General features: G+C 43.0%; 3 protein-coding genes across 6 annotated transcripts in view; all 3 read right to left on the minus strand.

The window, feature by feature from the left end:
• The window catches only part of LOC112431247 (gamma-aminobutyric acid type B receptor subunit 1), a 129,435-nt gene extending 127,771 nt beyond the window's left edge, over nt 1–1,664 (minus strand). Inside the window, exons 1-2 of one of the 4 annotated variants that reach the window (XM_076890279.1) lie at nt 929–1,659; nt 541–593 (exon numbers count right to left, since the gene is read on the minus strand). The gene's annotated coding sequence lies outside the window, so the exon portion shown is untranslated. Of the gene's footprint in view, nt 1–540; nt 629–928 lie in introns of all 4 variants that reach the window. The other 3 variants (XM_076890280.1, XM_076890283.1, XM_076890278.1) reach the window with 3 other exon arrangements.
• Nucleotides 1,665–1,788: 124 nt separating this feature from the next.
• Nucleotides 1,789–9,568, minus strand: sh3bp5la (SH3-binding domain protein 5-like, a). The gene is made up of 6 exons (XM_004573563.3): nt 8,877–9,568; nt 8,417–8,479; nt 7,681–7,809; nt 5,794–5,958; nt 3,899–4,072; nt 1,789–3,689 (listed from the first exon to the last, which is right to left on the minus strand). The coding sequence occupies exons 1-6, from the start codon at nt 9,096–9,098 to the stop codon at nt 3,144–3,146; spliced, it is 1,299 nt and encodes a 432-aa protein (XP_004573620.3). The 5' UTR covers nt 9,099–9,568; the 3' UTR covers nt 1,789–3,143.
• Nucleotides 9,569–11,004: 1,436 nt separating this feature from the next.
• mgat1a (alpha-1,3-mannosyl-glycoprotein 2-beta-N-acetylglucosaminyltransferase a) lies at nt 11,005–15,240 on the minus strand. The gene is made up of 3 exons (XM_004573564.5): nt 15,039–15,240; nt 12,786–13,656; nt 11,005–12,325 (listed from the first exon to the last, which is right to left on the minus strand). Exons 2-3 carry the CDS (start codon nt 13,395–13,397, stop codon nt 11,636–11,638), a joined length of 1,302 nt encoding a protein of 433 aa, XP_004573621.1. The 5' UTR covers nt 13,398–13,656; nt 15,039–15,240; the 3' UTR covers nt 11,005–11,635.
• Nucleotides 15,241–17,789: the final 2,549 nt, after the last annotated feature.

The raw sequence follows: 17,789 nt of genomic DNA on the forward strand, positions 1-17,789 counted from the left end.
CGCGCTCTGGTCCCGTGTGGGAAGCAGGGAGAGAAAGAAGGACAGCTCAGCAGGAGTCATTAATATCAGCGATCACACACCCAGCCGGATAAAAGCAAACTGTGTGAGTGAGCAGCCTAACGGCACAAAGCCAGCCGACTCCATCAGCTGAGGCTGTCCTGGCACTGAGCAGACAGAGGGGAAAGAAGGGGGCCTGTCGACTGGCCTCGAGCTGGAAAAGCAATTAAGGCTTCAGCACCACGGACAGCGCCTCCAAAACACAACTACTACATGAAACATCTCTCACACCTCAATCCCATCCACTTCCAATGTCACTGCTGCATACACACTGCCTACACTTCCTTGTGCGAGTCTGCTGCCGGAAGCTGCGCTGGATAAGGACTGATCCGGCCCATTTCAGCACCACAGTGATGTTGAGAATAGCCCACAGTGGGCTATTTTCAGGCGGTTCCACATGCACACACACTCAGATGCTGCATTCTGTGCATGGCTGAGCATGAACTACAGAGACGTGAGGGTCACAGTAAGGGTGCCACCAACCGTAAGCTGCCGGTAGTTGCTCGTCGGGTGTTGACTAGGGAATCCGTGATGGCCTGTAGAGGAAGGCCGACCATATTAACAAGCCCTCCTATGAAAGGATGTCCAAATATAATGTCATCAGCCTAAAGCGGCTGCGTCTTGCATAAACAGGAGCAGAGCTCGCATTCTGTCTCTAAAAGGCTTTAAAATGTAAATGCAAACAGGCTGGATCAAAACAAATCAGGCCCATCGAAAAAATGAACGCCTCTTGCATTCAAATGTGACAGCTGTCTAGATTCCGTGCACGGGAAATGGAGCGTCTCCTGAATAAATGCGCTCTAACATCGCGACCTACAGCACTAATAGCATGTAGCGCCCTGAAGCAAAGCTGTAGCATGTGTGTACTTACTATTAGTTTCGATGCGCTCAGTGAAGATAAGAGTAAGTCCTCCGGGTGGGACCCGCCAGGGGAAAAGCCCGGTGTCAGATTATTTGGTAGAAATATGCATCTTTGCAACAATTTTTATGGCTCTGTTAATATGGCTATACAGTAAATGTGCAAGCTGCTCCGTGCCTAAACAGAATCTTACAAAAACGAGACGGCTCTCATTCGGATTGTTTCCGTGTACTGCAGTTACGCATGGCCAAGAGAAGAGATGACAAAAAAATCCATAGAGAAAAAAAGTCCCATACATCCACTATATACAAACGCAAGCCCACCATAAACGACGAAACAGCGATTCACCACACTCCCCTCCTTTTTTTTCTCTCCACCTCTACGATCTTGAGCTAATTCACGTCGTCATGATGGAGACGCGCCGTGCGTAACAGCCCCCCCTCACGCATTTATCGCATCTTTTTTCTTTCCCTCCTTTCCAAGATGAAACATGCCGACGTCTAAAGCCCCACAACAGCAAAAACATAGCACAATCTTAAGAAGCGGCTTTGGATTTATGAGCTTGCAGATTCAGTCCACGTGGATAATTATCTCGACGGCAGGAAGACAAGAGGAGGTGCAGATATGGCGCTGTGGTATTAACGCGGTCTACATTGTTAAGCCTTTCTCTAAAGCTCTTTGGAGCTTAAGTCAACGAGGCAGCAATCAGTCATCCCCACAACACTGGTCATCTATTAAATCAGCCTCTCCCCGTTCTTCCATCTTCTCGCGATCCTGCTTCATATTTATATGTCTGCTGAATAATTGAAGCAAGGCGAGGGAAGAAATTCACAAATTCCCATCCCACTGAATTCAGCATGAAAGAACAGAAGGCCAGGCAGCAGGATCTGCTTTTATTGATTACAGGTGTGACAATCCAATCCGACTAACTCACAAATGCGATTCAGAGGGTGAAAAGTAACTGTTAAGACAGCGGTGAAAAGTGAGGTTTTTCAGATAAACTGACAATAATGAGACTTTAAATATGTCTGCGATACTCAGAACATCTGTACAGCAAAGATTCAACATCTGTACATGTCAGTATTTTCCAGCTTTGTAATAATTACACAAATTTACAAGTCTTTCTTTTCTGACTTCATTGTTTTGCTTCTTTGACAAAGTACAATCATAAAAGAACCAAAAAAAATCATCATCAGAACTCTTTCAATTCTTGTCAAAAATCAGTCAGGCTGTTAAAAATATTTGAAAATCATAAAACGGGCACTCACTTCATATTTAAATGGTTCCAAACTGAGATTACAACAAACTACTACTCAAGCTAAATTTGTTTGTGTCAAGGCACACCTCAAATTACAACAAGGGCAAAAAATATACACAAATGTAAACAATATCCAAATCATCTGGATCATGACACTCCAGTGTTACAACACCAAGTTAAATAAAACAAATAAGGCTGATTGTGTCAGTGTTTGTTTCAGCAAGCAGCGCTCAAAAACCGAAATGATGGAGTGCATGCTGCCTTAAGACTCATTTCAGGGATTTTCAAAAAACGCATTCTCTCGTGCTAAAACGTCCAAAAAAAAAAAAAAAAAAGCACAACTTGCAGCATGTTACAGGAAATAAACACATGGAACAAGGATTCAAACATGCTTTCACTCTGCACTGACAAAGAAACGTTTTTTACATTCTTCCCTACTCGCTGAGGAGGTGGGGATCTCAGGGGCCCTGCGACCTTCTACCTTGAAGCAATCGCTGATGAGACTCGACTCGACTGGAGAGGAAGCAACAGAGGAGGACGAGGGAGAATGTTTTTACCAGTCTCACCAAGTTAGATCAACGATTAGCCTGGGAAAGCAAAAAATGATGCCTTTTTAAATATGTCTGTTCAAACAAGGCTTTTCATCTTTCTTAGCTGCTCCTTCATGCTCAAGGAACAAATTCTACCCAGAATCCTTCAGAGGAGTAAATATACTGAATACTTGTCCTGCAGGGATGTAAGCTCTGTAGATCCTGTAGTGTTCTAACTAGGCTACACTGTTTACTGTGTTCAGCTTTAGAATAATGTGCATGTGCTTATTTACACCCATCGCTGCAGCTTTCCTTCTTTTTCACTTAATTCCCTGTCTCATACTTTTGTTTGGTACCTTTTTAATGAGGGAAGTTTATCCTAGTGTGGATTGCTGTTTTTATTTTTGCATTGTTTACAGCAGCTGTTTCTATGACAGCCTCACAAACTGAAGCTTCGGTGGTGCTGCTTATAGAACTGTTGCTGGCGCTCTTTGGCGCTCGTTTCCACCAGCTTGTCTCTCTTATTGGTCACTCCGGTTTTTTCTTTCTCCCCTTCATCCCCGGTGATGCTCCCCACGTCGCTGAGATTCCCGAGGTGCTCGATGGAGTCGTATTTCTCGAGGTCAGAAGCAATGGTCTGCAGGCTGAAGACTGAAAGGGAATCCGAGCCGGCTCGCTCCCTCTCCCTCTCATGCTCCTTCTCCTTGTATCTCTCCAGCAGGTCGATGGATGCGTCCACTCCATCCCTTCCAATGGCGCCGCCACAGGCTCCGCCTTCAGACTGAACCTTGATGTCAGATTCTGCTCCGACAGGGGGGCTCCGCCCGACACAGATAGAAGGGCGTCCTCCCCCCTCGCCCGGGTCCCGCCCTCTCTGAGCATGGATCTGCTCGCTGATCTGCTCCAAGTTCCGCAGGGCGATGGAATAGCGGGTCTTCACTTTGGCTACTTGCTGCTCCAGCTGCAGCACTTTGGCCTTGTGCTCCTGGAGTCACACAAAGCAACTTTCATCATCAATTTCAACATTGATTTCATGCCAGTAGGAAAATAACCTCCCAGTAACCTCCAGTAAATCCATAAAATACTGAATATATTATAGAACTTTTGCCAAATCAGCAGATAAAGCTTTCTAAGTGCAGGAAACACTAAACAGAAGGTGTCTAAACAGAGGTCTCACTGGGCTCTTTGTGTTACCTCCAGTATGTGGTTGAACTGGGCCTTGAGCTCAAAGTAAGGTTTGGACTTGATGATGACTCTCTTGAGGGACTTCTGCAGCATCTGCACACGCGCCTCGGCCTCCTGACAGGCGTGCGTGACACGCATGTGCTCCCTCTCACTGCGCAGACGCTCTTCTTCGGCTTCGTTCACCTGCGAGAGACACAGGAGACGGACGGTATTATAACAGTAACAGGAAACGGCATTTCTCTTAATGCAAATATGACTGGTTTTATCATAAACTTTGCCTTGATCTTCATTCCCAACCATTTAGCTCACTGTTCATTCATTAGTTCTTATTTTCTTAAAAAAGTAAAGAACTGAAAAGGCTTCTTGTTTAGTTTGTAAATGCCTGTCCACAGAGTTTCAGGCACACTCTTTATTGTTGTCTTTTCTAAATTTCTGGAAACATTTTAATAGCACAATAAAGCACAATTCAAGACTTTGTACTTTCTGTGTCTGCGCTGCCAAATGAAATGACACTTGATTATTTGTTTAAAAGGCCCTCACACAAACTCTAAGTAGTCAAATACATATTACACCAAAGCGTCAGGAAGTTATGGATTTTTAGGATATTCCTTTAGACACAAGCTACCAACCATCAAGACCAACTTCAAGGCCTGAACGACTTGGTAGACTTGAGAAAAGGAGAAGAAAAATTAAGAACAAGACAAACGTTGGGCCTTGACATCGGTTACCTACAGGTACTCGGCTGATAACTGTCCACTTAGATTCCCTAGTTAGAGTAACATCGATCATTCACCTCTCTTTCAACATCAATGGGCCTCCACTAAGCTGACTCTGACACATTATGGTAGGTGTTTATTGCCAGAGACATTAAAAAAAATAAAAAATAAAATTCTGCCACAGCAAAGATGATGGTAGATGAAATTTTTATCTTATTTTACTCGTGATCCCATAAATGCAGTTTTTTTATATCCGAAATTTGAGGTTCAATGTTTTTAAATATTCAGCTATATAATCAGATTTCAAATATTTGCTGACACAGTGGGGTGCCACGTGTCAGGTCTGTCTACTAGTGTAGTTCTCCGACATAAGCCAAAGCATTTGGTGCAAACAAAAGGTGACCTGTGAGGATGAAGATGTAAGTGAATGAAAGTGCCCTAATGGCGGTTCCTCCGGGGGTCACTTAAGCTTGACTCTAAAAGTGAGTCGGTGCCTATAAGCTCCCATGTTAACATGCACAGTTTTACAGGTCAAAGGGTGTATGCAAGGGTGTAGCTGATTTGTGTCTGCTAGGCCTCATTTCAGCTAACTAGAATCACTGAACGGACCTTTTCACCGTGCAGATGACTGAAACTACTGTAGCAATATCAAACTAGTCCAGCTATCAATATAATATCTAGAAGCCAGATCACACTTAGATCTAAACTGTGCTGTAACTGAAAGGAAGAAACAAGTCAAGCATTTACAGAGTTCCGTGACACTCAAGGCCAAGAAAATCATGTCATCCATGCTGCATGTTACAGCTGAGAGGGCACTGAAGTTCACCAGCTGTCTGTATCTTTTCTGTTGAGTCTGGCAATTGTAACCCAGCAACAGTGAGTTTGTGAGTATATCCAAGGCTGCCAAGAATCACTACACTTATCTGCACACTTATTTTTCCACAAACAATGCAGACAGCAGAGCAGCGAGATCACGGAGAAAAATAATGGTGTGCATGTGTGCACGCAAAAAACACTGGAGAGCAAAAACCTAACAAGAATAATCAGACAAAATTCTGACTCTACCCAGATAAACTCAGAGATGACTGAACTCTGCATTGTTTGGTAAAACTATAGCAACCTTGTTGAGGTGACAAATAGAAATGAAAGCATTCTGTTTAGCCGTGCATCTTAAAACTGCTCTTCTACCTTGGCGGTAGCGTGGTTGAGCATCTCCTGCCAGGTGGGATCCAGGGTGTTCTTGCCATCAGCCAGCAGGCCCTGCTCGGCCACATAGACCATCTCCCTGGCAGCTGTGTGCATGGAAACGGCTCTCTCGTAGCTCAAAGCTGCCTTCTGAGTCTCCTGCTGTGCCTATGGAGAGCAGACGCACCTTTAACAACCTACAGCAGTGGACTACGACAAGGACACAACACCCCTGTTCTGTTCAATCCAATTACAGTCATCTCTCTGCTGAAATGAGTTTGCATATCATAGTTTTTATATTCAAAACGCTTCTAGGTCAATGCAATTACAGGAAAACAATACTGCCTTTCAGTCTGAATGTGTTAGGTAACTTTTAATGCATGAGACGTTGTTCCCTGCATATCTCGAACATGTGATTTCTATGTGAAGGACTGGGGTCAAATTTTCAGCAAAAATGAAAAGAATGTGACGCTTGTTGTAATTCCCAGGTGCTTTGTCTCAGCGCCTTTCTTCTGCTCCCAGCGTCAAAAACAATCTTAGAAATGGAATTCACTAATCATTAACGTCAATGAAAGACCTGCTTGTCCAAGGTTGTTGGGTTTTTGGGATCAAATCTGAAACTTTTCTCACTCTCTCTTCTGGCTAATGTTAGATAATGCTAGTGCGCCTGCTAACACAGACAAATGACAGGCTGGACCAGGTTGGCTAGTTCATCTAAGAGATAAGATAAGATAAGATAGATCTTTATTGTTACTGTTACAAGAACAATGAAAAACAGTTTGGCATCTCTCCATTAGAAGTATGTAGATTTTTACGTTAAAATTACTTCACAATCAAAGATAAAACACAGATATATACAGCTGTATACAAGTTATATATGCTGTAAGGTGCAATATAAGGAGCAAGTGATCAGTGAAATTTAAACCTCCAGAGCTGATTTGATAACTTGGGTGATCATTTTTCAAATTACTTCATCAGGCAAATTCAAACTGTCATCAATGTTAAAGTTTCTGCAGGTCTGAGTGTAACAGGGTCCACTTGTGCCCAGGTAATGTAAATTTCAATTTTAGACACTGGCCAGTCGCCAATGAGGTTGCAGTTTTACAGTCAGTTCCACCCATCTGTCACATCCAGTTAGAAAAGAAAACAAGATGTCAATGACAAACACGCACAGCTCAAAGTTTCGTAACCATCACAGAGGCCACTGTCCTGTGTGTGCTAACATCAGATCACACAGTACTGAGGTTAGCCAGCAGTAGATGATTTAATGGCACACGGCAAATATTAATAAGTGACATTTATTTTCCACAGTAACAACCAACACGTGGGTGGTTAGCCAGCTAGCTGTAACGTAACTACACAGCACGTAGATGACATCGCGAGCTTCATCACATCCAAGTCAGCATTGTGTCATTATACACACAGTCATACAGGCACACAGTGAACACACCGGTGTTTCAGTAGATATGCTCGCTGATGTCACCAATGATGGTTTTCTGAGTTAACGCAGATTTACACTTCAGATTTGTAGATTTAACTGGTTTGCAAAATCGCCCAAAACTAGAGCTCGTAAAGGAACAGAACAAGCACCTTGCATCTAAATTGTGTTTAGACCTAGATGCATTTTACACTGGGGATCAGTGCGTTTCTCCAAAAAAACATAAATAAATAATTTAAAAAAGCAAAAAAACATTTGCACTGAGATTTCCCTTCCCTACTCAGAACTTGTGCACGTTCACAAACTGCAGCACCCGATGTTTGTTTTTCCCTCGCCTCGAGCAGAACACCTGATTCTCACTCCTGAATCCAGATGCTGCAGTAAAAACATGCATGTCTGTAACACATCTTCCATTTGGCACAGAAAACAGATGTAAACCTTGTTGTGTATACCTCTTTGGCAAGGCGCCGAGCTTCATAATATGGTCTCGCTTTTTCAATGCAGCTGCCGAGCTGAGAGCTCTGAGCGTTCAGCTTTCGGGCAGACTCTGTGAGGATCTTCCGGTATCCCGATCTGGCATCCTGGACGATCAATGCATGAAAATGACAGGATTAGATTTACCTGTAATGCAGCAACTAATTCGATTTCACACAGGAAGTGGGCAGCCGATTCAGTGAGTGTCAAAAAGCAACACTACATCTTCCATTTTAAGAGCTCACACTTTTCCAGAGTCTGTGCTTTACACATATTGAAAAACAAAATTATCATATTCATTAGCACCTTCGGGGTAGACTAATAAAATATTTAGACACAAACACATTGAGAAGTAATTCCCAGGGTGGCAATAAATGGTTTTTCACATCTATAATGAGTTTGTTTTGTCAACATCAAAGCAATTTTATTTAATCTGACAAGAAAAGCAGGGCAAGTCTTATTAAATTGTCATACATTTCACGCAGACTTGTAACTGATTATATTCACCACCAATTAACCTATCAGTTACTATTCTGGGAAGGTTGGAAAACAGTGGAAAACTGACCAAAGCCCAAACATTTAACAAACACAGGAGGACAGAAGAGAAGCCATTTAAAAATAAAAAAAAAGATAATAGGAGATTATTTGATAGTTATATTTTACAATGATTGTAATAACTGAATAGCTTTCTATCTATTACGTATTTACACTTACATCCAACTGCAGTTCTAGCTTGTTGATTTCAGCACTGGCTTCATTGAGATGCTCCAGTTCCTCCTGTGGAAAAACACAGTATATGTATCTCACGTATTTATATTGGGAAAGCATTAGTAGTACTATTTGACTGTAATGGCGATGATTAATAGGTTGGGAGTGTAAGGTGACACACGTCAGAGGTGTGTTACACTGGTGACAGGATAATCACTTCAGATCTGACAGGGATTTGCACAGATTACCGTATTATGAAGACATTATCTTTTAAATGAATAATGAACATGTGCTCATTTGAATACATTACTACCTTTCTGTCACACTAAATCGAAAGTAATCACGGATGTACACACCCAGGTGTAGGTAACAGTAATTTAAAAGCGGCTGATTAATATAATAATAGAGCTGAAGGATGTTTAACGGTCAGCAATAGATTAAACAAAAAGTCCGAATTTTGAGGTACCTGGATTCTGGGGTCCAACTCCTCTTCATACGGACTGTGTAATTGCTCTCCGGGGCTTTTCTGTTTGTCACTCTCTCCTTCCTCGCAGGTGTCTCTGAGCGCCATTTCTTGAGTCTTTCCATCGCATTCCGCGGCTTTGACCTCCTCAATACACTCCCTCCATTCCCCTACGTCCGATTCCCCGGAGCCGGCGGGGCTCTCTCGCAGGTCGCCTGGCTCCATTCCAGGCAACACTTTTGGGTTAGCACCAGCGTTAGCTAAGGAGTCTTCAACAGCAGGCGGGGTTTGTTGACCTAAAAACCCGGTGCTATGAACAACGACCGAAGGTTATTAAGTAGAGGTAAATTAAAAAATTATTCCAGCGGTCAGGAGTGGTGTTGAATTTGCTATCTGCCATATTAAACCACACTGAAACCCACTAAAGCTAGTCTTGCCTGCACCTAGCATGCTAACAGGCTAGCGCCTAAATGAAAGCGTGACGGCTGCTTTTCTGAACAAACCGCTGCCAGGAGATGAGAACTAAAAGGGGGGGCTATCAAAATGTACCCCCCGACACACGCCTCTTTCCCTCCATCCTTTACCGGCTCTTCAGTACTTTAGCTAGGCTAGCTAGCTAGCGGTTTCGGCCTCACATCATCATTACAAATGAGGTAAACAGGCGAATAGAAGCGCTACGCACTTAAAGATTTGAGCCAGGGTGGCCACCGTAGTTGCACTACAGCAGTGAATGCTGTTAATTTTATGGAGGCTATCTGAAGGTTTGCGTCAGACAGGTGATCTAAGGGCTCTGGAGTTGAATTCAAATATTTTTTGCCATGCAAAAAAACAAGGTATATAATAAGCTTATTACAGCAAATTGTCTTGTGCAAATAAATTAATTACACGTCGGCACAAGATGATGACTGTTTGTACAAGATATGACTTTGTTAATACAAGATAACAAGACAAAATAAAAAAGATAATTACTGCTCTGCGCTAAGAACATTTCCGTACAAGACAGTAAGTTGGTCATGCAAGACAAGGACTTGCGTGCACACAATGACTTGTGAATATAAAATAACTTCTAGGTACGTACTGTGTGAAAGAGCCAGTCCTCAACTCTATTTTGTTGCTGTGAAATGGGAAATAATTGCAGTAATTTATTGAACATGTGCGAACATAAATAGAAATACAGTGTATACAAAAAACCGATTTTGTACAGTTCCATTGAGCTTTAAAGTCAGAATTTGGTATGACCACCTTTATGTTTTGTTTTTATTTTTTAACTCTCAGGCCAACTTTTCTCCATCCAGTTTGAAATGGTCCCCAACACCACTGGCTGAAATGCAGCCCCAAGCGGTTTCAAAGAGTTTCACTGCTGTAGCGTTCTCCTGATCTCTTCTTTACATATTGACGGCCAGTTTTAAAGTTTGGTTTCATCGCTCCATCAGACCTGTTGCCACTGATTTTCCGATTTCCGGTTTTTGTGTAATTTGACATTTCAAGCTTTTCTCGCAGTTTCTCTTTCTTAAGAAAGCTTCTTGACAGTCACCTTTCTGCTGAGGCTTCAGTGTCTCTTCTTCGCATCTGTGGTGGGAAAGACTGAAATGGGAGGAGAGGAATCCAGGACGTGCAATTTAGGAAATAGGACGGGAGTTTCTCTTTTCCAGTGTCGGTGTTAAGCTCAGCCCCCAGGGGTCCAGGCCCACCCAGTAAAGTCACCGTGCCACATCGGCTGAAATCTACAGATACACTCTGACTAGAAGTTATTTATATTTTGGTAATGACCTATATCACTGATATTGCAGTGCAAGATCAATTTAATTATCCAGTTAATAGTACTTTAGTGCCTCTGCAGGAATCTTGGTAACCAGGACGACTGAGGGCAACACAGCACTGAGCACATTACCACACGCAGGTTAGACTCTGGGAAGCACCCCTCGTGTCTCAGGAGCCAAAAAGAGGTCATCTATCAGCTTGTGCAGCCTTTTTACAGGATGACTCAATAATACGTTGAAGATATTGTGTACTCAGTTATCCCAGTGTGTGTGTGGCGAGTTCACAGACCCAATTCCACACCTAAAGAAAACCTCTCTCCTGTTTGTTTATTAAACACATGCAACATGAAGTGCGAGTGAAAATAGCAAAGTTGTGTATTTTTTTTTTAATCCAGAAATGATCAGACAAACAAGTGTAGTAGTTTGCAGGGTAACGAGCCTGCAAATAGAATCACATTAGAGTATCAAACAGGATCATGTGACAAAAAGTAAGCACAAAGAATAATTTCCATAGAAGGCATTAATGATCGGAATCAAACGACAGATTATACTGCAGTTATTACCTGGCACCAACACTATAAGCAACCACACCACAGATTACATTTCCCTCTTCACAGCAGACAGAAACAGGTCACACAGATTACCCGAGACTGCAAATAATTTAAACAAAAGTGGCAAAGTAGTAATTGCATTGAATGCATTAATGAATGTCATGTGCACACTTAGCATCGTATAAAAATAGATCTCTGGCGAATTACAGCAGATTTGTCTAACACGTAGTTGTGGTGGATCCTACACCGTGTGTATAAATGTTTTGGAAGAATGAAAAAGACCTGAGTAGTATTGGCAAACCCCCACACCAGAAAGGGACATCCATTCTGTATCAGTAAGGACAAACAGCGTCAGCAAAGATCATTTTCTTCTTTGGTCTGGAATGCTTTCCCCCATCACATTGAAGAGATATAAAAGGCTACTGCTCATGGACGTTCTTCATCAGCTTCACTAAAGGTCATACTGGGTCCATCCTGGAGGGGGTGCTAAGTAGATCCTCCGTCCTCTGGACATGAAACTGACCACCCCTCTGTACCCTGACCGTGGCACTCCAGACTTAAAGTCATCCATTATTCCCAGATTTTTGGCCATCAATTTGAAACTGTCCTTACTCGAGTACTGAAGGCGGAAGGGCCCGGGTCCTTGTAGCTGGCCCTGCTTCACATCTTCATATTTAACCACAGGAGCACTGTAAACTTCCTTCTCAAAGTTTTCCTTGTATGTCTCCTCCTTCAAGTAACTCAGGTCCAACTTGGTGAAAGGCACAATCTCGGTATTCAGTTTAATGTAACGCAGGTATTTGTCAAAAAACTGACCCAGACTCACACCCTGGCGACCAAAAGTTAAAGTCCGTGAGATCTCTGGGCGTATACAGGCACGGTTGCGGCGCTGCTCTGGCTGGCGCATCCAGTCGTCCCAGAAAGCCTCAGGCCACTTTGGCTCCAGCTCCTCCCACACCTCCCTGAGGAGCATCCACCCCAGGCCGGGAAAGAAGTCTGTCCGATAGAGCAGGTCGGCCTTGCCGGGGTCCACATAGCCTTCCCTCCCATTGTCATTCCAGGCAGACACACACCACAGGCTGGGGTCAGATTTCAGGAAAGGCAGCAAGGCTCGGAAATACTCAAAGAAGTCTGGTGCCACCTAGAGCAAGAGATGAATAATTCAGTTCAACTGTTACATAACCATCGCAACAAGTGAAATAACGAGTTTTGAAAGAAGAAGATTAATTTAAGTTGTAAATAAAGAATGAAAATGAAGGAGAGATCACTTGTATTTTTATTTTTTATTCCTATTTATTCTATTTATCCCCTTTGTATATTTTATTTATATTTGTCTCTGTATTTATATTTATATATATATATGTGTGTGTGTGTGTGTGTGTGTGTGTGTGTGTGTGTGTGTGTGTGTGTGTGTGTGTGTGTGTGTGTATATATATATATATATATATATATATATAACAATTCTGTAACTGTAACTTCGGTCGTTGCTGTGCTTTTTGGAAGTCGAATTTCCCAGAGGAACCCACCCGAGGGATTAATAAAGTTCTATCTTATCTTATCTTATCTCTTAAATCATTGGTGTTTAACATGAAAAGAATCACCTCCAGGTCGTCCTCCACGATCACCACAGATAAATGACCGAGCGTCTTGAACACTTGGTTGAGCGCCCAGTGGTAATGCCTGGAGATTTTATAGTAACCCTTAAACTTCTTGTGCTCAGGCCTCACTTGGATGTCAGACAAATCCGGCTGCTTCAGATGAGTTACGTTGTTTCCATAAGACCGAATCACCTCAGCGGTCTCGGCATGTCCGCAGTCCTGACTCACTATGATTGGGTGGCGCGCTGCTGAGGGCCGGTGCTGCAGGAGTTTGTCCAAGCAGCGCTTCACGGTGACTCTGTTGCAGGCGATGACAAGGATAGGGATGGCAGGCTGAGGAGCAGCGGTCACCTTTGGCTTGTTGTCTGATGGCTCCCAGAGCAACTGATGATTCTGGATTTGCAATAGGATTTTTTTCTGCATCTCAAGTTCACTTTCGAATGCATTTGCAAATCGAAGCACATCTTCCATCACATTGCTGGGGGGCCCTTCGGGACCTTCTTTCTGATCTCGGCCCTGTGGGGGTCTCCCCCACAGCAGGAGTACCAGTATGGCATTCCATGTGATAAACAGGAACGCGCCACAAAAAATCAGACAGCTTCTCTTACGGATCATGGCCCAGAAACTGAGAGAGAGGGAGGGTGGGAAATTTCAGGAAGACAGAGTCTGAACAGAGAGACGTGTCCTTTTTAGAGACAACAGGAATGGGATATGGGAGGGGCAGCCTATGCTTTGTGTCATCACGGGCTCGCTCTGCAGATAGTGAAGTTATAAAGACACAATACAGCATTGGTGAAAGCGCAAGTCGTTAAAATCCGATGAAGAGCAAGATTCATCTTGGAGAAAATCCTCAACATTTAATGTCCTCTTTTATCTGAAATAAGATAAAAGGGAAAATATCAAATAAAATCAAGTCAATATCAAGGTTTCCAACTCTCACAAAACTTTCCCTCTCACATCCTGCCCAAACAAATCTCCCATCAAAGGTTTAAAGCCAATGTTTTAAGATAAAAAAAAATTGACAGCCCTTTTTAGGTTTAACAGGAGTTTTTGACCATTTTTCAGCAAAAACACTGAACTACACATATCAGAGAATGCAAAACACTGTTTATGTGCTTTATTGTCAGAACAGGAGATGAAGACTTAGTACTGTGTGCGTGGATGTTTATCTTAGTTATCATGACCTCTCGGTATTCAAATTCAGTGGTCTGGAATTTTAATACAGCTAAACAGAAACTGGGGCTTTTCACTATGCAGATTGCAGACATAGGCTGTATTTAGATGGACTCGGCTTCCCGGACTGAAAAGGGCCTTAAACCTAGATTTCTAATGGCCAGCAGGAGGTGACTACTCTTGAGTAAAGACTTACAGTTATAAAGAAATCAATGGGTCAACAACCCTCAGCTCTCTTACTCAGGAAAGAGCTTGCAGATCACTTTATTACTGAATAAAACGTGAATTTAAAGGTATAAAGTCTGGTCGTTACTACGGTTTGAAAGCAGGGCTGCACAGCTTTCGCTCACTGGCACAAGATCGGTCATTCACAAACTGCCTTTAGTTTCTCAGACAGTTTCATTCGTTCACATCTGGTTTCAATACCAAGGCAATGATGCGAAAATGGGAGTCTTCATTACCAGCGTTTGGTGACGTCACAATGGCTACATCCATCTTTTATGTACAGTCATTCACGTGCCATTAAGTACCGCCTGCAATTACACGCAGCATTTGGAGCTTATCGTTTTAAAATAAGCTGCTGACGTTTGATTAGGAATTTTCCGTTTTTAAACACATTGTTATTAAGTCAATAAAAATGAATAAAAAACAACTTCGCAGCCAGCACAGTTTACCTGATAATTACTAACGAATTATTAATGACCCCGCCCCTTAATGCAAAACGGCAGTTTAAGACTATTCAATAGGGCCAGGTCAACCCCGAACGCCCTGCCCCCACACCGCTCCAACTACATCTGAAAGTTCTGTTTCTGCTTTAAATAACCAATAAAGTGAAGGCAGGAAATCAGACAGGAAGTTGACAGTGATGATTCACCAAAATGCCTGTGATCGATTTTCTCTTATCACCTGTGGCTGACTCGACACAGCAGACAAACTGCGGTTTATTAAAACACAAAAACAGCTGGCATCACCGACTTCACCCTCTCCGTCCCTCCGTCCCTCCCTCACGCTGCTCGTCAGGCGCCTTGTGCTCGTCACAGTAAACACAGTAGTCTGAGAAGGAGAGTTCGAAGCTGCCCTCACCTCACAATGTGCCCGCTCCTTCTTGCTGTGGCCATTTCTTCGGGAAAAGTTCCGCAGAAATGAGGCCAGTGTCTTGCTTCTTCCCCGGCGGCTGGAGCAACTTCACGCCGCCGACTTTCTCCCGTTTCTCGCTGGCTGCAAGAAAAAGAGGAGGAGAAAAGAAGTAACACGACAACTTCCTGGTTTTAGGGCAGACACGGAAGTCCCGCCCCCAGCCGTCACCTTGAGAAATTACGCAACAGTTTGACGCGAGAGCCGCGCTCAGCGGAGCTAATTAGAAACAGCGGCAGCCTTTGAAGTCTTTGTGCACACACACTGTCTGCTTCCCCTCACCGAGGCTTCCACACGGACAGCGAACAGCCAGGGAGGCCCGGAAAACTGCTTTTTCATTTAATTGAGCTAATTTATCTTTTTCTGCTTGAGCTGCACAGGAGCGCGCGTAATTTGCATGAGCCACACGGGAAGAGGGGAATGGAGAGAAGAAGAAAACCTTCCCTTCTATTTGCTGTACTTGTAGACAAGCACATAACAAAAGCACACAGGGTACGGCCTATTTACTGCAGCTTATATTGTTGCATCCAAATTGCACAAAGCTTGCCCACTTACAAAAACAGGCTAGCTCCAAAGGAATAAAGAATTAATCTCATAAAGAGATTGTGAAATTTGCACTACCATCCTAAAATTATGACACATACTCTCAGTGTTGAATATAACACTGAAGAAATTGGATCTATAAAACCTAGAGAAAGCTTATTTCATCTGAAATTCGGTGTCCAAGCCCTGAAAACTTACTGTTACAGTGGGGCAAAAAAGTATTTAGTCAGCCACCGATTGTGCAAGTTCCCCCACTTAAAATGATTACAGAGGTCAGTAATTTGCACCAGAGGTACACTTCAACTGTGAGAGACAGAATGTGAAAAAAAAATCCATGAATTCACATGGTAGGATTTGTAAAGAATTTATTCGTAAATCAGGGTGGAAAATAAGTATTTGGTCACCTCAAACAAGGAAAATCTCTGGCTCTCACAGACCTGTAACGTCTTCTGTAAGAAGCTTTTCTGTCCCCCACTCGTTACCTGTATGAATGGCACCTGTTTGAACTCATCATCTGTATAAAAGACACCTGTCCACAGCCTCAAACAGTCAGACTCCAAACTCCGCCATGGCCAAGACCAAAGAGCTTTCGAAGGACACCAGGAAAAGTATTGTAGACCTGCACCAGACTGGGAAGAGTGAATCTACAATAGGCAAGCAGCTTGGTGTGAAAAAATCAACTGTGGGAGCAATCATCAGAAAATGGAAGACATACAAGACCACTGATAATCTCCCTCGATCTGGGGCTCCACGCAAGATCTCATCCCGTGGGGTCAAAATGATCATGAGAACGGTGAGCAAAGATCCCAGAACCACACGGGGGGACCTGGTGAATGACCTGCAGAGAGCTGGGACCAAAGTAACAAAGGTCACCATCAGTAACACACTACAACGGCAGGGAATCAAATCCCGCAGTGCCAGACGTGTTCCGCTGCTGAAGCCAGTGCATGTCCAGGCCCGTCTGAAGTTTGCCAGAGAGCACATGGATGATACAGCAGAGGATTGGGAGAATGTCATGTGGTCAGATGAAACCAAAGTAGAACTTTTTGGTATAAACTCAACTCGTCGTGTTTGGAGGACGAAGAATACTGAGTTGCATCCCAAGAACACCATACCTACTGTGAAGCATGGGGGTGGAAACATCATGCTATGGGGCTGTTTTTCTGCCAAGGGGACAGGACGACTGATCCGTGTTAAGGACAGAATGAATGGGGCCATGTATCGTGAGATTTTGAGCCAAAACCTCCTTCCATCAGTGAGAACTTTGAAGATGAAACGAGGCTGGGTCTTCCAACATGACAATGATCCAAAACACACCGCCCGGGCAACAAAGGAGTGGCTCCGTAAGAAGCATTTGAAAGTCCTGGAGTGGCCTAGCCAGTCTCCAGACCTCAACCCCATAGAAAATCTGTGGCGGGAGTTGAAAGTCCGTGTTGCTCGGCGACAGCCCCAAAACATCACTGCTCTCGAGAAGATCTGCATGGAGGAATGGGCCAAAATACCAGCTACTGTGTGTGCAAACCTGGTAAAGACCTATAGTAAACGTTTGACCTCTGTTATTGCCAACAAAGGTTATGTTACAAAGTATTGAGTTGTATTTTTGTTATTGACCAAATACTTATTTTCCACCCTGATTTACCAATAAATTCTTTACAAATCCTACCATGTGGATTCATGGATTTTTTTTTTTCACATTCTGTCTCTCACAGTTGAAGTGTACCTCTGGTGCAAATTACTGACCTCTGTCATCATTTTAAGTGGGGGAACTTGCACAATCGGTGGCTGACTAAATACTTTTTTGCCCCACTGTATACCCATAGCTGTTGATTATACTCATTATAGATTAATTAATAACCTGAATAGTTTTTCTGCTGAATCTAAGTCTATAAAGGTGACATAGAGCCTTTTGCCTTTAAACATCTTATTTTGACTCTAAATCAGCCTAAAAACGAAATATTTTCAATTAATCCCCACAAGCAAAGATTTATCAGGATGGAGAAGATAAAATGTCACATTAATGCTGACTAGTCAATAATTACATGAGGACATAGTGGACAATACAAAAACGGTGTATTGCCACGATATTATTTTTATTAATGTTTTGTTTTGGAGGTTTATGTTGGCAGACTTAATGTTGGAGAAATACAGAAAGTACAC

The sequence above is a fragment of the Maylandia zebra genome, linkage group LG11 (assembly GCF_041146795.1).
Source record: "Maylandia zebra isolate NMK-2024a linkage group LG11, Mzebra_GT3a, whole genome shotgun sequence".
Lineage (NCBI taxonomy): Eukaryota > Metazoa > Chordata > Actinopteri > Cichliformes > Cichlidae > Maylandia > Maylandia zebra.

What these genes read in the sequence shown, in the direction of transcription:
- sh3bp5la (XM_004573563.3), bottom strand. Translation starts at nt 9,098, where the DNA reads ATGGAGCCAGGCGACCTGCGAGAGAGCCCCGCCGGCTCCGGGGAATCG. An exon ending in AGTTGGACCCCAGAATCCAG is followed by an intron (nt 8,480 to 8,876) that starts GTACCTCAAAAT and finishes GTTTTTCCACAG; the next exon opens with GAGGAACTGGAGCATCTCAA. An exon ending in AGTTCAACCACATACTGGAG is followed by an intron (nt 3,690 to 3,898) that starts GTAACACAAAGA and finishes GTGTGACTCCAG; the next exon opens with GAGCACAAGGCCAAAGTGCT.
- mgat1a (XM_004573564.5), bottom strand. Translation starts at nt 13,397, where the DNA reads ATGATCCGTAAGAGAAGCTGTCTGATTTTTTGTGGCGCGTTCCTGTTT. An exon ending in TCGTGGAGGACGACCTGGAG is followed by an intron (nt 12,326 to 12,785) that starts GTGATTCTTTTC and finishes CTCTTGCTCTAG; the next exon opens with GTGGCACCAGACTTCTTTGA.